At 35.1% G+C, this 15262-nt stretch overlaps 1 protein-coding gene across 3 annotated transcripts in view; it reads left to right on the forward strand.

Moving 5' to 3' along the window:
- The window catches only part of CERT1 (ceramide transporter 1), a 110050-nt gene that overhangs the window by 34988 nt on the left and 59800 nt on the right, over positions 1-15262 (forward strand). For all 3 annotated transcript variants that reach the window (XR_013966820.1, XM_080803579.1, XM_080803580.1), the window contains exon 3: positions 249-365. Coding sequence is in view for 2 of the 3 variants with exons in the window: in XM_080803579.1 (XP_080659705.1) it covers positions 249-365 (117 nt within the window). In the remaining variant the exon portion in view is untranslated. The remainder of the gene's footprint in view (positions 1-248; positions 366-15262) is intronic.

A 15262-nucleotide genomic window follows, 5' to 3' on the forward strand; every position in this document is an offset into this window, starting at 1 on the left:
TTTGAAATATATTTATGTATCAACTCGTTTGTAGGAATAGTTGAATGAAACTTAGTATTTGGTAACTGTGCTCTTGTTGTGCTCTTTATCTGAGACATCTTCAAAAAAGTTATTTGAGTAGAAAAATAAAAAAATAACAGGAGTCTCCCACCAGCCAGAATGGATATGTTCATCTTTTTGCTCTTGGGTATAACACTTCTAACAATATAACTAGCTTTGCTTTTCATTTTCTACTTTTTTCTCCACAGCCCCATGATTTTGATGAATGTCGATTTGATATTAGTGTAAATGATAGCGTTTGGTATCTTCGTGCTCAGGATCCAGATCACAGACAGCAGTGGATAGATGCCATCGAACAGCACAAGGTATGGGCTCCAGTGTTTACCTGTTCATGGATGATTAGGCCAGAGACTGATAGTAACTCCTTTAAAAAGTTTTGAGATGTAACATGTGTTATTAAAAAGTTGAACTTTATTTGAGTGGTAAAGATTAAAGCAGTATAGACATAAGTTTTTGAAATAATTTTTTCCTAATACTTGAGTTGCTCTAAAGGAATTTGTTACGACAAATATTTTTAATTTTTTTTTAAGATCTAATTGGCTTTATTAAACGATTCATGAGTTGGGCAGCACTCCATCTAGCAAGTTGAGAGGCATACCAACAAATGTCCTTCATTGTTAATTAAAACAAAATATACCTTTTTTAAAATAAAATATATCTTGATTTTTATACTTAGGATATGCTTCATTGTGAATGCCTTTTGTATTATCTGGATAAAAAGTTCTTGAAATAATATTAAATGTATAACTATAATTTTTAGAAGCTTCAGTGTTAATTTTTATAGTGATCTATGGCCATTTGGGTAATTTCATAGTGTAAACGTTTGTAAATCATTTAATTTTTTCAAATAGGAAGCTGTTTAGTAATAAACCTTTAGAAAGTATTTCTTATATCAGTGTGTAAGCCATATTCTTGTTATTTAAAGCATGAATAAGGGGCATCAGGGTGGCTCAGTCAGTTAAGCATCTGTCTTCTGCTCAGGTTATGATCTCAATTTGAGGTTATGGGATAGAGCCCTATGTGGGCTCCCCGTCCCTGCTCAGCCCAGAGTCTGCTACTCCCTTTCCCTCTGCTCCACCCCCATGCTCTTTCTCTCTCTCTCTGCCTCTCTCTCAAATAAATAAAATGTTTAACAAAAAAAGTAAGTGCTATGTAGACTAAAGAAACGTGTGATACCAAGTCTGCTTATTAGCTATTTTAGTTTATTATGAAAAAACAAGAAGGGATATAAATTCATGATGCCATTCCTGAGTATGACTTAAAAGGACTTTGTACTTACTCATTCATGTGCTTGTCTGTACTTGTTTGTTTGGGTTTCACAACGTTGTAGTTGAAACACCTGTTTTGCTCATTTAACAGGTGCGAAAACATGTACCCACACAACACACACACACTAAAACAAGAAAAACCTGTCTGGTTTGAGGTATTATAGACAAGTTCTTTTTGATAGTGATCATGCACTAGCTTTTATTTCTTGATTATTGATTATGAATTTTTCCTAGCATCAAGAATACTTGCTGTGATGCCCATTTTTCCCCCTCTGTTTTAGCTTAAGTTTTATACTGATTTAAATTTTTTTGATGTTGGGGCACCTGGCTGGTGACTCTTGATTGCAAGGTTGTGAGTTTAAGCCCCATGTTGGGTGTGGAGATTACTTAAAAAATAAAATTTTAAAATTTTGTGAATGCTAGTTATCTTTATTTTATTACTTCAGGAAAGAGTCTAAAAGTGGAAAAAATGAGAAACAGTTTTCTTTTATTTAAAAGAGATGAGCTAGAATTCCAGAATCTGAATGCTCTGGATCTAGGCTGCCCTGGATTCAGACACTATATCCTCTGCTATGTGCCATATACAACTTTGGGTTTTGTGGTAATTTACCTCTTAGTGTGTATAAGGTATACATGAAGTAATAGATACAAGGTTACTTATCAGAGTGGCTGATACATTTTCTCATTTATGATAGTAGAAAAGAAAGGGCTTTGGAATGACAACTGAATTTACTAAATTATACATGTTGTTTTTGGTTGAAGAATTCTGCATTCAGTGAGAGTTACAAAATGTGCACATAAGGAGATAGTATTATGTATTTAATGAAGCTAAGTCCTCTTACTAATAATTAAAGGTGTTATTAAGTAGAACTAATTTTTGTATTTTTAACTTAGGGCTTAAAGGCTTAATCAGCTGATACAGATTACAGGGCTGTTTTTTTTCTGTTTTAATCAAGCATATTTTATTTTGCTTATTTTTCTTAGTAAAGCCAAACAAGTATTCTCTGCAAGTTCCCATTTTGTATTTTCTCCTTGAGTGGAGAAGAATGTATAAAGCTATATTTCTTCTATATCATTGATTTCTTTGCATCTTTGAACAACAGGTACAATTTTGGGGTCTCGGGCATCTGGATGGCTTAGTCATTTAAGTAGCTCACTTTTGGTTTTGGCTCAGGTCATGATCTCAGAATCCTGGGATCAAGCCCCACTCGGTGGGGAGTCTGCTTGAGAATTTTCTCTTTCTCTCTTCCTCTCCTCTCTCCCCCCATGCCCATGCGCACTCCCTCCATCTCTCTCAGATAAATTAATAAGTCTTTTAAAAATAATAATGGGGCGTGTGGGTGGCTCAGTGGGTTAATAAGCCTCTGCCTTCAGCTCAGGTCATGATCAGGGTCCTGGGATCGAGCCCCACATTGGGCTCTCTGCTCAGCAGGGAGCCTGCTTCCCCCCCTTTTCTCTCTGCCTGCCTCTCTGCCTACTTGTGATCTCTGTCTATCAAATAAATAAAATCTTTAAAAAAAAAATAATAGTAATAATCTTCGGGTCCAGAGTAGTGTGACTTAAACTGAGATAACAGTTTGGGTGAATTTAAGTTCTTGGAAAAAGATTAAAAAAAAAAAAAATTCAACAGCAGGATTTCAGATACATTGTACACTTTTCCTTTCTGATTTCTAAGAATAGTTGATTCATAGACAGTGAAGGAGATATCATGTTAATTGTTATTATTAAAAGTTACTTAATTGTACTATAAGTTAAATGATATGTGCCAACTAAGCAACATATCAGTGAAAATTTAAATTGAATATGAATTCCAAAAATAAATTGTTTGAGTTACTAAACTAATTTTTAGGAGGGAGAAAATTCAAATGTGATCACCACGTGTATTCAACAAATTTTTTTTCCCCCCTTAGACCAGGAACAGGGAGGTAGTGAGGAAATGTTTCCTAATTCATTCTTCAGTATCACTAAAGAATATTGAATGTAGAACCTAAATTTAGTAATTTTTTACTATTTATGCATGCATTGTTATATTTATAATTCATAATTAATAGCAAATAGTTAAAGCATGATGGTGATGATGATAGCAACAACAGTAAGAGCTCCTGCTTACTGAGGATCATCTAAATACTGCTTACTGCATTATATACTTCATGTGTTTATTTTCTCCCTACTCTCCTAAGAGGTGAGGGAAGTGCTATTTTATATACAGGAAACGAGGTTTAGATTAAGTAACTTGCCTGAGACTCTACTACCTTTTAGTTCATGGTTTCTTTGGATTCAATTTTATGTTGATTCTGCTTTCTATGAGTTCCACTGGTAAATGAGTATTTGGAGGGGCGACTTGGTGGTTCATTCAGTTAAGCATCCAAGTCTTTATTTCAGCTCAGGTCTTGGTCTTAGGGTCGTTAAGTTCAGGCCCTGCTTTGGGCTCCGTGCTGGGTGTGGAGCCTACTAAGGAAAAAAAAAAAAAGACAAGTGAATATTTGGAAAGAATTCCCATAAGCTTACCTCCTGTAGATTAGATTGTATCATTTGAGTTCTCCCATTGTGTGTGCAAGACAACTAGGAACTCATCTTTCTGCCCTTGGACTGTCAAAAAGAGCATTATATTATTTTGACTAGCGTTTGGTGGATTCTTAGGTCTTATAATTATGTGAATGAATCCTGGCACTACTGCTTATGCTACTTAATAGCTGTGTGACCTTGATAAGTTACTTGGAGGAGGAAAGATGACAATATGCTGTTTGTGTGCCTTCCTCCTCATACCACCCTCACCACCCTCACAAAAACAGAACAAAAACAAAACAAGCAAAATAACTCTGTCATGATAAAACAAAATTGTTGTACTACAAAGTTGATGAGTTCCCTTTCTTCCAGCTCATAGAGTTCTATTTACAGTTACTTCCTCATTACACAAGCTGCCATTACTATGGCACAAGACACTTGGAACAGAGGGCTTTTTCTCTTCTGATGTCATCAGATGGGCCTGCATTCCTTTTCTTGCTCTTAAGCCTTTGTTAGGGCTTCCCTGACAGGTTTTGGTTTTTTAATTATCTGGAAGAAGTTGGAGGTTTCTGTTCTTTCCTTCCCACGTAGCCCTTTTACTCATTCTAATAACTGTGTATCAGTCTATTTAACACCCACACGCACTCACATACACCAAAAGTTCTATCTTATAGGACTTCTTTAACGATAGTAATGTTGTGGTTGTAATGGCTAACATTTTTGAGAATTAATGTGTGTCACATATGGTGATAAACATACTTTATCTCTTCTTACTCTCATAGTCTTATAAGGTTAACATTATTATCCTACTTTTATAGATGAAGAAATTGAGACAGAGGTTAAGTAATTTGTCCAAGGTCAATTTGCTAATTAGTAAAGGAGCCAGCATTCAGACCCAGGTCTGTCTGACCTGAGAACCCAAGCTTTTGGCCAACAAGTCCTTCTCCCATCCTATAAGTATGTATTTATGTGAAATATATTTTGTTGACTTAAACTGACGGACTTCTTGAATCACAGTATTCCCATGGTTTTTGTATGTTGTTTGTATCTCTAGTGTTTATTTTAGACCATAAGCTCCTTAAAGGTTTAGATACACAACTTTGTAGGAATCAGCAAAGCATTAGAAACATTGATTTTCTAGTTGAAATAATTTATAGTATTTTGTAAAGCAGATTTTATGGGGGAAATTTATGATTTATGAAGTTTTTGTTTTTCTTTTAATCTTCATGTTTGGTGTTAGAATGATTTCTGACAGAAATACAGTAGGTTCTGTATTCTCTGTCTGGTGCTGTTTTTTCTCCTTGGTATTCATTCCAAAATAACTTGCTCACTAGAAGAAAAATTTTAAAAAGATGGTTCTTTGATTTAAATGTTGTCATTATATTTGAAGTTGCATAATTAGTTGTGACGGTAGACAGTAACCCTTGTGAAAGAAAGATACTCCTGAGGTCATTCTTAAATTCAAAGATTCTATTTCGACTTAAAATATACTGAGGGGCATATGTATACCCGATCAGTAATTTTATTTTGAAATAGTGTGGTCACTTTATTGTGTGGAGTGCATTCGTATTCTGCATTTCTCTTTAAGATTTTAGACACTACTAAGTAAATGATTTTTGTTTTATTTTATTTTTAGAGAGAGAGAGTGAGAGCAAGCAAGAGAGCTAGCAGGGGGAGGGACAGAGGGAGAGAACAACAGAAAATCTCAGGAGGCTACCCGCCCAGTGGGCTCTATCCCATGACCCTGATATCATGACCTGAGGCGAAATCAAGAGTTGGACCCTTAACCAACTGAATCACCTAGGCACCCCTAAATAAGTGATATTTAAAGACAAGATTTTTGTTGCTGTTTTTTTAATCTCTGGCCATCTCTCATGTTGTCTTGAGATCAAATGAGATGGTGTTTGTGAAAATTACTTGAAAGCTAAAAGCTATATGAATGTAAAGATTAAGATGTTTTTATTTGGGTTAAACATATTTTTCTCCTAGATGTGTCTGTGTATTATCAAAAGGCCTCTGTGAGTATTTTTTGCATGATTAGCTTTTCAAAGAAGTGTGATTATTTAAAAGAATCATAGGATTATTCCTACCATGTGATTTTGACTTAAGCATAGTTTCTTCTTACCATGAAAGAAATAAATACTCCCCCACCTCTCAAAAAAACTAGCAGGAGGGCTGTCATAGTACTGGCAGATTTAAGAATCATGTTGGAAAAGTTACATGCTCTTTGGCTCTGACAGTTTGTTTTTGGTAATCATGACATTCCTTTATTTCTATAAGGGAGAACCTTAGTAGATCTGAAATTTTGGTGATCATGGGCCATGCAGACTTTCCCTACATTTTGGACATTATCCAAGACATGAGGAATCATAGGAAGATACACAGTTAGGGAGGAAGAATCCGAATGATAATTATTATAAGTGTTTATTTTCCATAATGGGAATCTGCAGGCAGGTGTTTTATCATTTAATGTTTATAAATTTATCGGTATCCCTTTGTGAAGGCCCACTAATTCATATCTGAAGCTCTGTTGAATACTTTGAGAAGAAAGGTTTATTCTCAGCCTGAGAAGTATAAGGATTTCTGAGGAAATGAGGTGGAAAACAATTTTTGAGATTAAGTTACATGTTTGCTTGAAATGAGATGGAGTATGAAAAAACTTTCTTACCAAAATATTCTCATGGTTGAGCCACCTAAATGATGCCCAAGACTCACTTCAAAGACCTCTTAAAAACTGTGTTGTTCTTTGCCATAATGAAATAATTTTTCTCGTGCTGTCTCTGAGTCAACTTGATCTTGGTGCTTTTTCTCTATTTTTAAGAGCAGTTTCTGCTTATTTGACACTTTAATTTCTTTTGTCTTAAATTTGACATAAGCTTATTAGGAAACTATTTTAAAATAGCTAGATGGCAGAATATACTTGTTAGTTCTTAGCACTTCTTAAATATCAAGGTCATATAAAGTCATATCTCTGCCATATTTAATCAGCTGTAATACTGGAAAATGTCCTTAACAGATACTAGAGATTCTTTCTGTATTTGTCTGCTTTATAAATGATTATCATAAAACTTAACTTTGTATTTTGAGTCTGGTTCACTTGGCAAAGACTTAAGAATGCAAATATAACTTTTTAGCCACTATTTTTACTTTTGTTTTTATTTATGTATGTGATCTCTACACCCAAAATGGGGCTTGAACTCATGACCCCGAGATCAAGAGGCACACACTCCTCTGACTGAGCCAGCCAGGCACCCTAGTGTATTATTCTTTGTATAAGTAATTTCATGTGATTGGTGGATTACAGCCAGTTTTCCATTTACCTATTTGCACCATATCATGGTGACAGAGGGAAGAAGATGGAATCAAATTTTACTTTTCCTTTACATTAATGAGTTTTAATTTTTGAGAGAAGTACAAGTCTAGCAGCTGCCGGAGTAGTCAAGGTTCTGTCATTTTCTCATGTAAGTTGTAGAAAAACCAAGTAGTTGGAAACACAACTGGACTACATTAACTAGCAAAAATTTCCTTATGTTTATGGATGTTTCTCCCATTAAGGTCAAGAATTTGGTCAGTTCCTACCAGTGCGAGTTAGTTGCTAAATTGCTTAGAGTAATAATCTATACATGGTTAGTAAATTTTTTTCTTAACACCTGAATATAGATCCTACACACTATCAGCACTTTTGAGGTTTGAGGTGATACCAAGGAAAACAAAATACCAACTTTCTTTAATATTCTTAGGGTTCTGGAATAAAAATAATTTAACTTTGTAAGTTTTTGTTACCTGGAATTTTTGAAAGCTGACTTTGCCTGAGCTGACATCTGCATTTTGTACTTCCATGTGATCCCTAAATACTCAATAAAGTATATCATATACTTTATACTTTTCCATATGATAAAGCATATCATATAGAAAAGAGGGAAAGTCATTAATTTATATCAGCCCTACTCTTTTATCTGTGGAAGGTCTTTATCTTTTACCAAGATAGTAAAAGAGGAATCCAAGGATTTTACGTTAGGGAAAAAAAAGAAGATATTTAGGTAGCTAATCATATTAACTTTGTAGCTAGTTGGGATATAGCTTAACAACATTTTATGTCAGAAAGACAGGGACTGGGGCCCCTGTGTGGCCCAGTGGGTTGAGCCTCTGCCTTTGGCCCAGGTCATGATCTCAGGGTCCTGGGATCAAGCCCCACATCGGGCTCTCTGCTCAGCGGGGAGCCTGCTTCCCCCTCTCTCTCTACCTGCCTCTCTGCCTAGTTATGATCTCTCTCTCTGTCAAATAAAATCTTTAAAAAATAAAAAAGAAAGAAAGACAGGGACATTTCTACAGATCAGTAAGAAAAGTTTACAGAGCTCAAATTAAAAATAGCAAAAGACTTGAACCAGCACTTCATAAAACAGGATATTCAAATGGATAATAAACATATAAAAAGGTGCTCTGTGCTGTTAGTCATCAGGAAAACGCAAATTTAAACCACGGGAGGTACCACCTTCTACGAGGCAGTATAACTTTAAAAAATAAGAAGAAGAAAAAAAAGGACTTAATACGATGTGTTGATGAGGATGTGGAGCAACAGGTGTAAAGTGGTACAGACACTTCAGGAAACACTTTTGCAGTATCTGCTAACACTGAACATAGTTGTCCAGATCAGATGAATATTGAAAATTTGAAAAGATCACACAAGTATTGATTCTTGTCATAGGTCCATTTATTTTAATTAAGGTTTTTAGGTTACAGGGAATACAAGCCAACCCATGTTGATCTTGAGAAATGGGAATATTGCCGTGAACCAAGAAAAATTATAATGCACTACTTGCAAAGGAAACTGGATCTGTATACTTAACTGAGTGGTCTTATTAACAAAATTCAGTTACTCTCCTATCACCTGCCTCCCCCACCTACAGTTAATGTAGCTTAGTTTCATTTTGTTCTTTTCTCTCTTTCATAGTTCCGTTTATCAATAACTTTTGCTCTCCCATCCTACTCTTGGTTTCTTTTTTCTTGGTTTGTCATGACTTTTTCCTGTTTGGCTTCTTTTCAGCTTTAGCTCCTACTGCTAACTGCTCGAATCTCTTGGCATTTCTCAAAATGAATGTCTTAAGAAAATCTGATTGCCTGTTCACTTCAGGTTACTATGAATTGGCCACTCTTGGTCCATTTATAATAAATTACGTATTTACTTGTGCTTAAAAGGTAAGGTGGGATCGGCAGTTATATAAATAATAATGTTCTGAAAATGTATAATTTTGTATCGCATTTACCAAATTTGCAAGTATTTGTTATACCATATATTTGCTGACATGGGAAACAAAGGCAAAAGAAAACAATTAAATGTCCTTACTGCCTACAGCCCATTGACAAGTCCTTGAAAAGGCAGAGTGACATTTCTCTAGGAACTCAGCTGCCTCAATGTTAGTACTGTGCTAAGGGCAAAAGGTAATCTTATCTTAACATTATTCTGATCCCCCAGGATCCTATAAATCCTATAAATCTCCTTTAATATACAGAAATTACATTGGAAACTTCCTTTATCTCTTACCCCTCAAGATACCTGTTGGCAATCCTCCTCCAAGCATATGCCCTACTGTTATACTTCTGAAGGGCCTCATGACTAAGGTTTTACTAGGCAGTGATAAATGACCTTTTCCTGACAGTAGCCAGCCCCCTCAGCATTCTGGAAACTTTGATTCCAGAATCCCTTGGAGGATTGTGCCTTCTGTAACTCCCTCCCAGCTTTAAAGGTACATAGTCAGTCACACATCACAACCTCAGTTCAGCTCTTGCTGCCCACCAGGTAATAAAACTGCCTTTTTGCACCAAAGACATCTCAAGAATTCTCTATTGGCCTTCAGCTTCAAACCCCATTTTCTACGTCACTTGCCACTAACAATTTAGATGAATATTACTAGATTTTCAGCTTATTTTTCTATCCTTTATTAGTCTGTAATTAGCTTACAAAATATTTCTTTAGTTAGGAAAGATTTTTAAAAGATAGTTAATCTAGAGTTCAATAGCTGTCTTACATCATTACTGTAGAAAATATTAAAATGAGGCTTTATGCTACAAAAGTCATCTTTTTACTGTGTTTGTATTTGAATTTTTATTTAATCAGGAGGAAATATTTCTGACAGTCACCAAGACAGATGGGATTCTGTTTTTTTCTGTTTGGTGTACAAAAGCAATGGTGGGTGGCATGGCTTACGCATTTGACATCAGTGAAAACTATTCTCTAATTTTACTTGCTGAGTTTATTGGACATTATCTGGGAGAAAATGTTTTTTAAAAAAAATCAAAACACAAAACTGCTCTTTTCATCAAATCTTTTTAACTAGTAGCTTAAAAAAAGATTTTGCTCACATGGTCTTATTGTCTGGTAAATATTCTGGGTTGATTTGGAATTGAAGGATGAAAGATAACTTTGGGTTAGAAACAGTAAGAATAGGTAACAAAATAAATGAATATCCTACAGGTTAAAATGTTATCCTAGTTGAAAACAATTCTTGCCTTTCCATTTTTCATTCACAGAAAGCCTATGACCTTGACAGACGAGATAAGATTGTCCATACGAATTCTGTCACTGTTCATTTCCTAGACACTTTTTCTTTTCAGAAACATTCCTTTGATCTGTAGAGGGATAGAGGTGTAATTAGGTATTGTCATCATTTAATTCTCTTTCTCTATTTTCCCATTGCCATTCTTTAGTTCTGGTCACTGAGTGACTTGTTTGGATAAATTCTCCAGCTTTCTAACTAAAATCCTTTCTTGTATAGCCAGAGTAATCCTTTAAAAATAGATATCTGATTCATCATTTCCAGTTTTAAATCCTGTTTGGCTTCCTATTTCCCATAGGATCAAGTCCATATTTTGCTTATAAGGTACTTTAGAGGGAGAAATAGTATTACACTAAACTCCTGTCATATTCATTTACTATCCATTATTTAAAATGTGTTACATCAGGATTGCTCTAATGGGAGTCTTTTGTTCTAACATATGTCTGTTGTAAGGAGATGTTACATGTTTTGAAATAGTGGAACTTAAAGAAATAGACAAGGAAATAAGAAGTGTGCCTCGTAGTGAAGAAATCTTTAATACTTTGTAGTATTTATATTATAAGTGCTTGATAAATGTTAAATGCTGTATTCCCCCTTTACCCCTAACATAGGCAGGATATTCCTTTATATTACTACTCTAGAAACACTTTGTAGGGGAAAATAAATTTTTAAAAAGCTAGTAGCAAATGTAACAAAGTATCAGTTAACTACTCTTTTAACTTACTTTATGGTTTCCCCACCAAAAAACAAGCCAATGCCTGTTTTCTTCAGAAGAAAGTTCTGTAGGCATGGGATAAAAAAGTCATTCTATTCTTTTTATCTAATTGCAAAGAGGGGACAGTGGCAAAACTTACTATTTTTTTGTTATTGTTAAAACTTACTATTTTAGTTATTGTTGCTTTTGTTTGTCCACAAGACATGTGACTAATGTTTGACCTTCATCCGTTCCTCTGTTGGCTATTGTTTCTATCTCATAAAAGTGAGACTGTGGGGGCGCCTGTGTGACTCAGTGGGTTAAAGCCTCTGCCTTCGGCTCAGGTCATGATCCCAGGGTCCTGGGATAGAGCCCCACGTCAAGCCCCCACCGAGCTCCACATTGGCCTCTCTGCTCAGCAGGGAGCCTGCTTCCTCCTCTGTCTCTCTGCCTACTTTTGTGATCTCTGCCTGTCAAATAAATAAATAAAATCTTTAAAAAAAAAAAATCGTGGTCAGCAGATGAACATTCTTTATTATTCTGGGACTTTGGCCCCAAACCTAAAATTACTAAAAAAGGTATGTATTCCTTTCTTAGGGGGTGGGGGGGAAATTGAGATCTATATCAAACATGAAAAAATAACCATAACTTATTACTGTGTGGAAGAAAAGCTACAAAACAGCATAACATCATTTATGTACAAATGTAAGGCTGTACATGCAAAGAAGTATATGGAAGAGGGAACATTGGTCATTTCTAAATGGCCCAAATTTTCATTTTCTTTTTTGTAGTTTTCAGTATTATTTATATTGCTTGAAATGTTTACAGTAAACATAGATCACTTCTACAAAAAGAAAACAAAAAGTCACAGACTACATTTTTAATCTACCTCACTTAAAAAGGGTCAAAAAAACTAATAATACTGTAAAGTTACAGTGAAACAAAGACCTGCATATTCTGCACGTGAAATGTATATCAGTGCAGTCTTTTTGGAAAGTACTTGACAAGAGATATCAGAAGTGCTCATACCCTTAAACCTAGCAATCTACTTCTAGAAACTATCATAAAAATACAGCTAACCTGCAGAAAAATGCTTTATGTAGGAAGACAATAGATACTAAATACAAAGACCAGAAAAATATACAGGCCTAATAATATGCCTAATAAATACCAGAATTATAGTATAATAGAACACTAACAAAGCTATATTGTAAGGAGAAAATTATATTAGATCGAAGGAAAACAGGATATAAACTTTATCTCAGGGGCATCTGGGTGGTTCATTTGGTTAATTAAGCATCTGCCTTCAGGTTAGGTCGTGATCCCCGGGTCCTGGCATTGCGGGGGTTGGGGGGGCCCTGCTTGGCGGGGAGTCTGCTTCTCCCTCTCCCTCTGCTGCTCTCTCTGCTTGTGCTTACTCTCTGTCAAATAAATAACTGAAATCTTTAAAAAAGATAAACTTTATCTTAATAAGCTTTTGAGGGGAAAATGTACAGAGGATAAGGAAATATACCAGAGTGAAGAATAACTCTCAGTTAAAAAGATTGAAGGTAGTTTTGTACTTTTTTCCTTACACAAGCAGATACTACTTTTAAAAACTAGAGTGGGAGTGGGGCAATAAAATCTAATCAGGAGAACTATTCTCGGGATTGGTTTTAAAAAGAGATTTGAAAGAAGTAGAAGCAAAGTCTCTGGATGTTGGCACAGTATAGCATAATGATTAACATCATGGGCACTTGAATCTGGAATTAAATCCTGGCTCCCTTACTTACCTGTTCTGTGACACTAAAGACATTAAATCAAATCACCTGTAAAATGGGTATAATAATAGTACCTATTTCACATAGGCTGTTACAAGAATTAAATGAGATAATGCACTTAAAGTGTTGGCATCATGCCTGGTACAAAGTAAATATCCCAAGTTTAGCTTTTACTGTTGTTGTTACAGTGTATTTATTCAAGGTGGCTTTCTGGAATTAATACCTAAAACATTTTTTTTAGAAAATTACTCAGCCCTCATCAACTCTCCTCTCAGAGCAAAATAGAAAAGATCTCTCTATCCCTTGCTATTTGTTTTCTAAAACTAAGGTGGAAGAAATGTTGAATAGACTGTCTTTATACTGCTTCATTTGATAGTTATCTAGTTATTTCTCACCTCCATTTTAATGTCACAGAAAAAAAATAGTGGACCTCCAGAATCCCTTAAAGGAGGGAGGAATTTTTTTAAAAGATAAGTCTGAATTTCAGAGTGTCAAAGTTCTTTAGAATCATCTTTTGTGTCACTGATTGTGTCAAAAAGCTTTTAGTACAGAGGAAGTACTTGGTAGCTTACTAATTTCCCCTTTAGCTACAAGGATGTATTATGGAATCCAAAGCCCTAAATTTTAAGTGCAAGAAAGGGAGCTCTGAAGTCAAGAAAAGAGTGAGCATACCTGTTGTTACTCTCTACTACTTCTGTACTATATTGTATTTGGGCATTTTTGTAGTACTTTTCATTGTAATAGGTAGGCAGTGTCTCATTTCCTATTTTAACATTCTTTTAACACTTAACTAGGGTATGTGAGAAGGCCCTGTTTAACTCCTCCAGCTTCACATCTCACTACAGCACTTGGCCTATTTAGATATTTCTGTAAAGGAAACCTCATCTCATGTTCAGGAGAAGAAAATGCAAAATAAATAACCAAGTTCCATAAATGACCTTTAAATTATCTTATTGATACTGGGTTTTAAATTATGGTATAAGAATGACTGGGATCTGAAAAGAAAAGAATATTTCTGGGACTAATCTGAGCAAATGTTCTATTTTCTAGTATTATTTGAAAAAAATATTCTACTCAGTGGAATGCTGTTGAGATTTAGGCAGTTAGAATATGGTCAAATCCTCTCTAAGACCATTTTCTTAAATATATTTTAAATTTTCTTTGATTCATGAAGTGATATAATTTCTGGAAATTACTCTGAGTTGACCTTCTCCTCATATGGTATATTATTACCAATGAGTTGTGTTTTATCTTTCCATCTGGTTCAACAAAGGACTGCCTTACATTTGGCCTCCACTGCATATGTACATTTTTACCCTATGTTTAGGTATTTAGGTTTAGTGCAGAAAATCACAGCCCTATACTACTCATATCATTTTAAAAATTTTATTTATTTCATTGACAGACAGAGATCACAAGTAGACAGAGAGGTAGGCAGAGAGAGAGGGGGAAGCAGGCTCCCTGCTGAGCAGAGAGCCCGATGCGGGGCTTGATCCCAGGACCCTGGGATCCTGACCTGAGCCGAAGGCAGAGGCTTTAACCCACTGAGCCACCCAGGCGCCCCTACTCATATCATTTTAAAGATAAGAAAATTAAGCCCAAGAAGGTAGTGACTGATTGTAAAGTTTTTAGTAGGTACTAGAACCTTCTCTTTTATTCTTGGGTTCTTGCAGTTTTAGAGGCTGCAGCTGGGTGGGGGGGGGGGTTGTCCATAAGTATTTAAAAGGCTAAATAGATGAGATTTTAATGTTTATGGGCATGAAATTGCTATGCCAAATTTTCTTATCTCAAATGATATGTTTATGTTTACTTAGACAAAAATAAAATTGTTGCCACTGCAACTTTTACGATATTTTAAATCACAGTTATATTGGTTAAATAGTATCTCACTTCTCACGTGGTTTGCTTTAAAACAATAATGTAAGATCTATGAATGTTCACAACTTAGCAGGCTTATTTGGTTTTATTATGGGTTTCAGAATTTTAATTTCTGAAAAATGCTCCATTGTTTTTATGTTAGCATTTAATCTTGTATATTCTCTCTTTCATAGTTAAAATAGAAAGAGAGTGTAGTTGGGGGCAGGGAGAACTAGATGATTCTTGACACCATGAGGAAGTTACTTCATTTCTGTCTTAATTTCTTTGCTATGTTTCTTACTGGAGAGTGTTAGGAAAAAGAATAAGCTTTTCAAAAGGTGGATGCTATTAAAATAAGTCAGCCTTTTTGCTATATTTTTTAACCACTGCCTTTAGAGTCTAGATGGAATGATGAACAGATTGTATAAAATGATAATGTATAAGTTTCTCTCTCACATGATTAAGCCAAAATTCAAAATTTAATTGTGACTTTGAGGAAGTTTTCTTTTCAAAGCAGTTCTTAGGTATTTCTGTGTTTTATTAAACTTGTAACTTTGAACTTAC

The sequence above is a fragment of the Martes martes genome (genome assembly GCF_963455335.1).
Source record: "Martes martes genome assembly, chromosome: 5".
Taxonomy (NCBI): Eukaryota; Metazoa; Chordata; class Mammalia; order Carnivora; family Mustelidae; genus Martes; species Martes martes.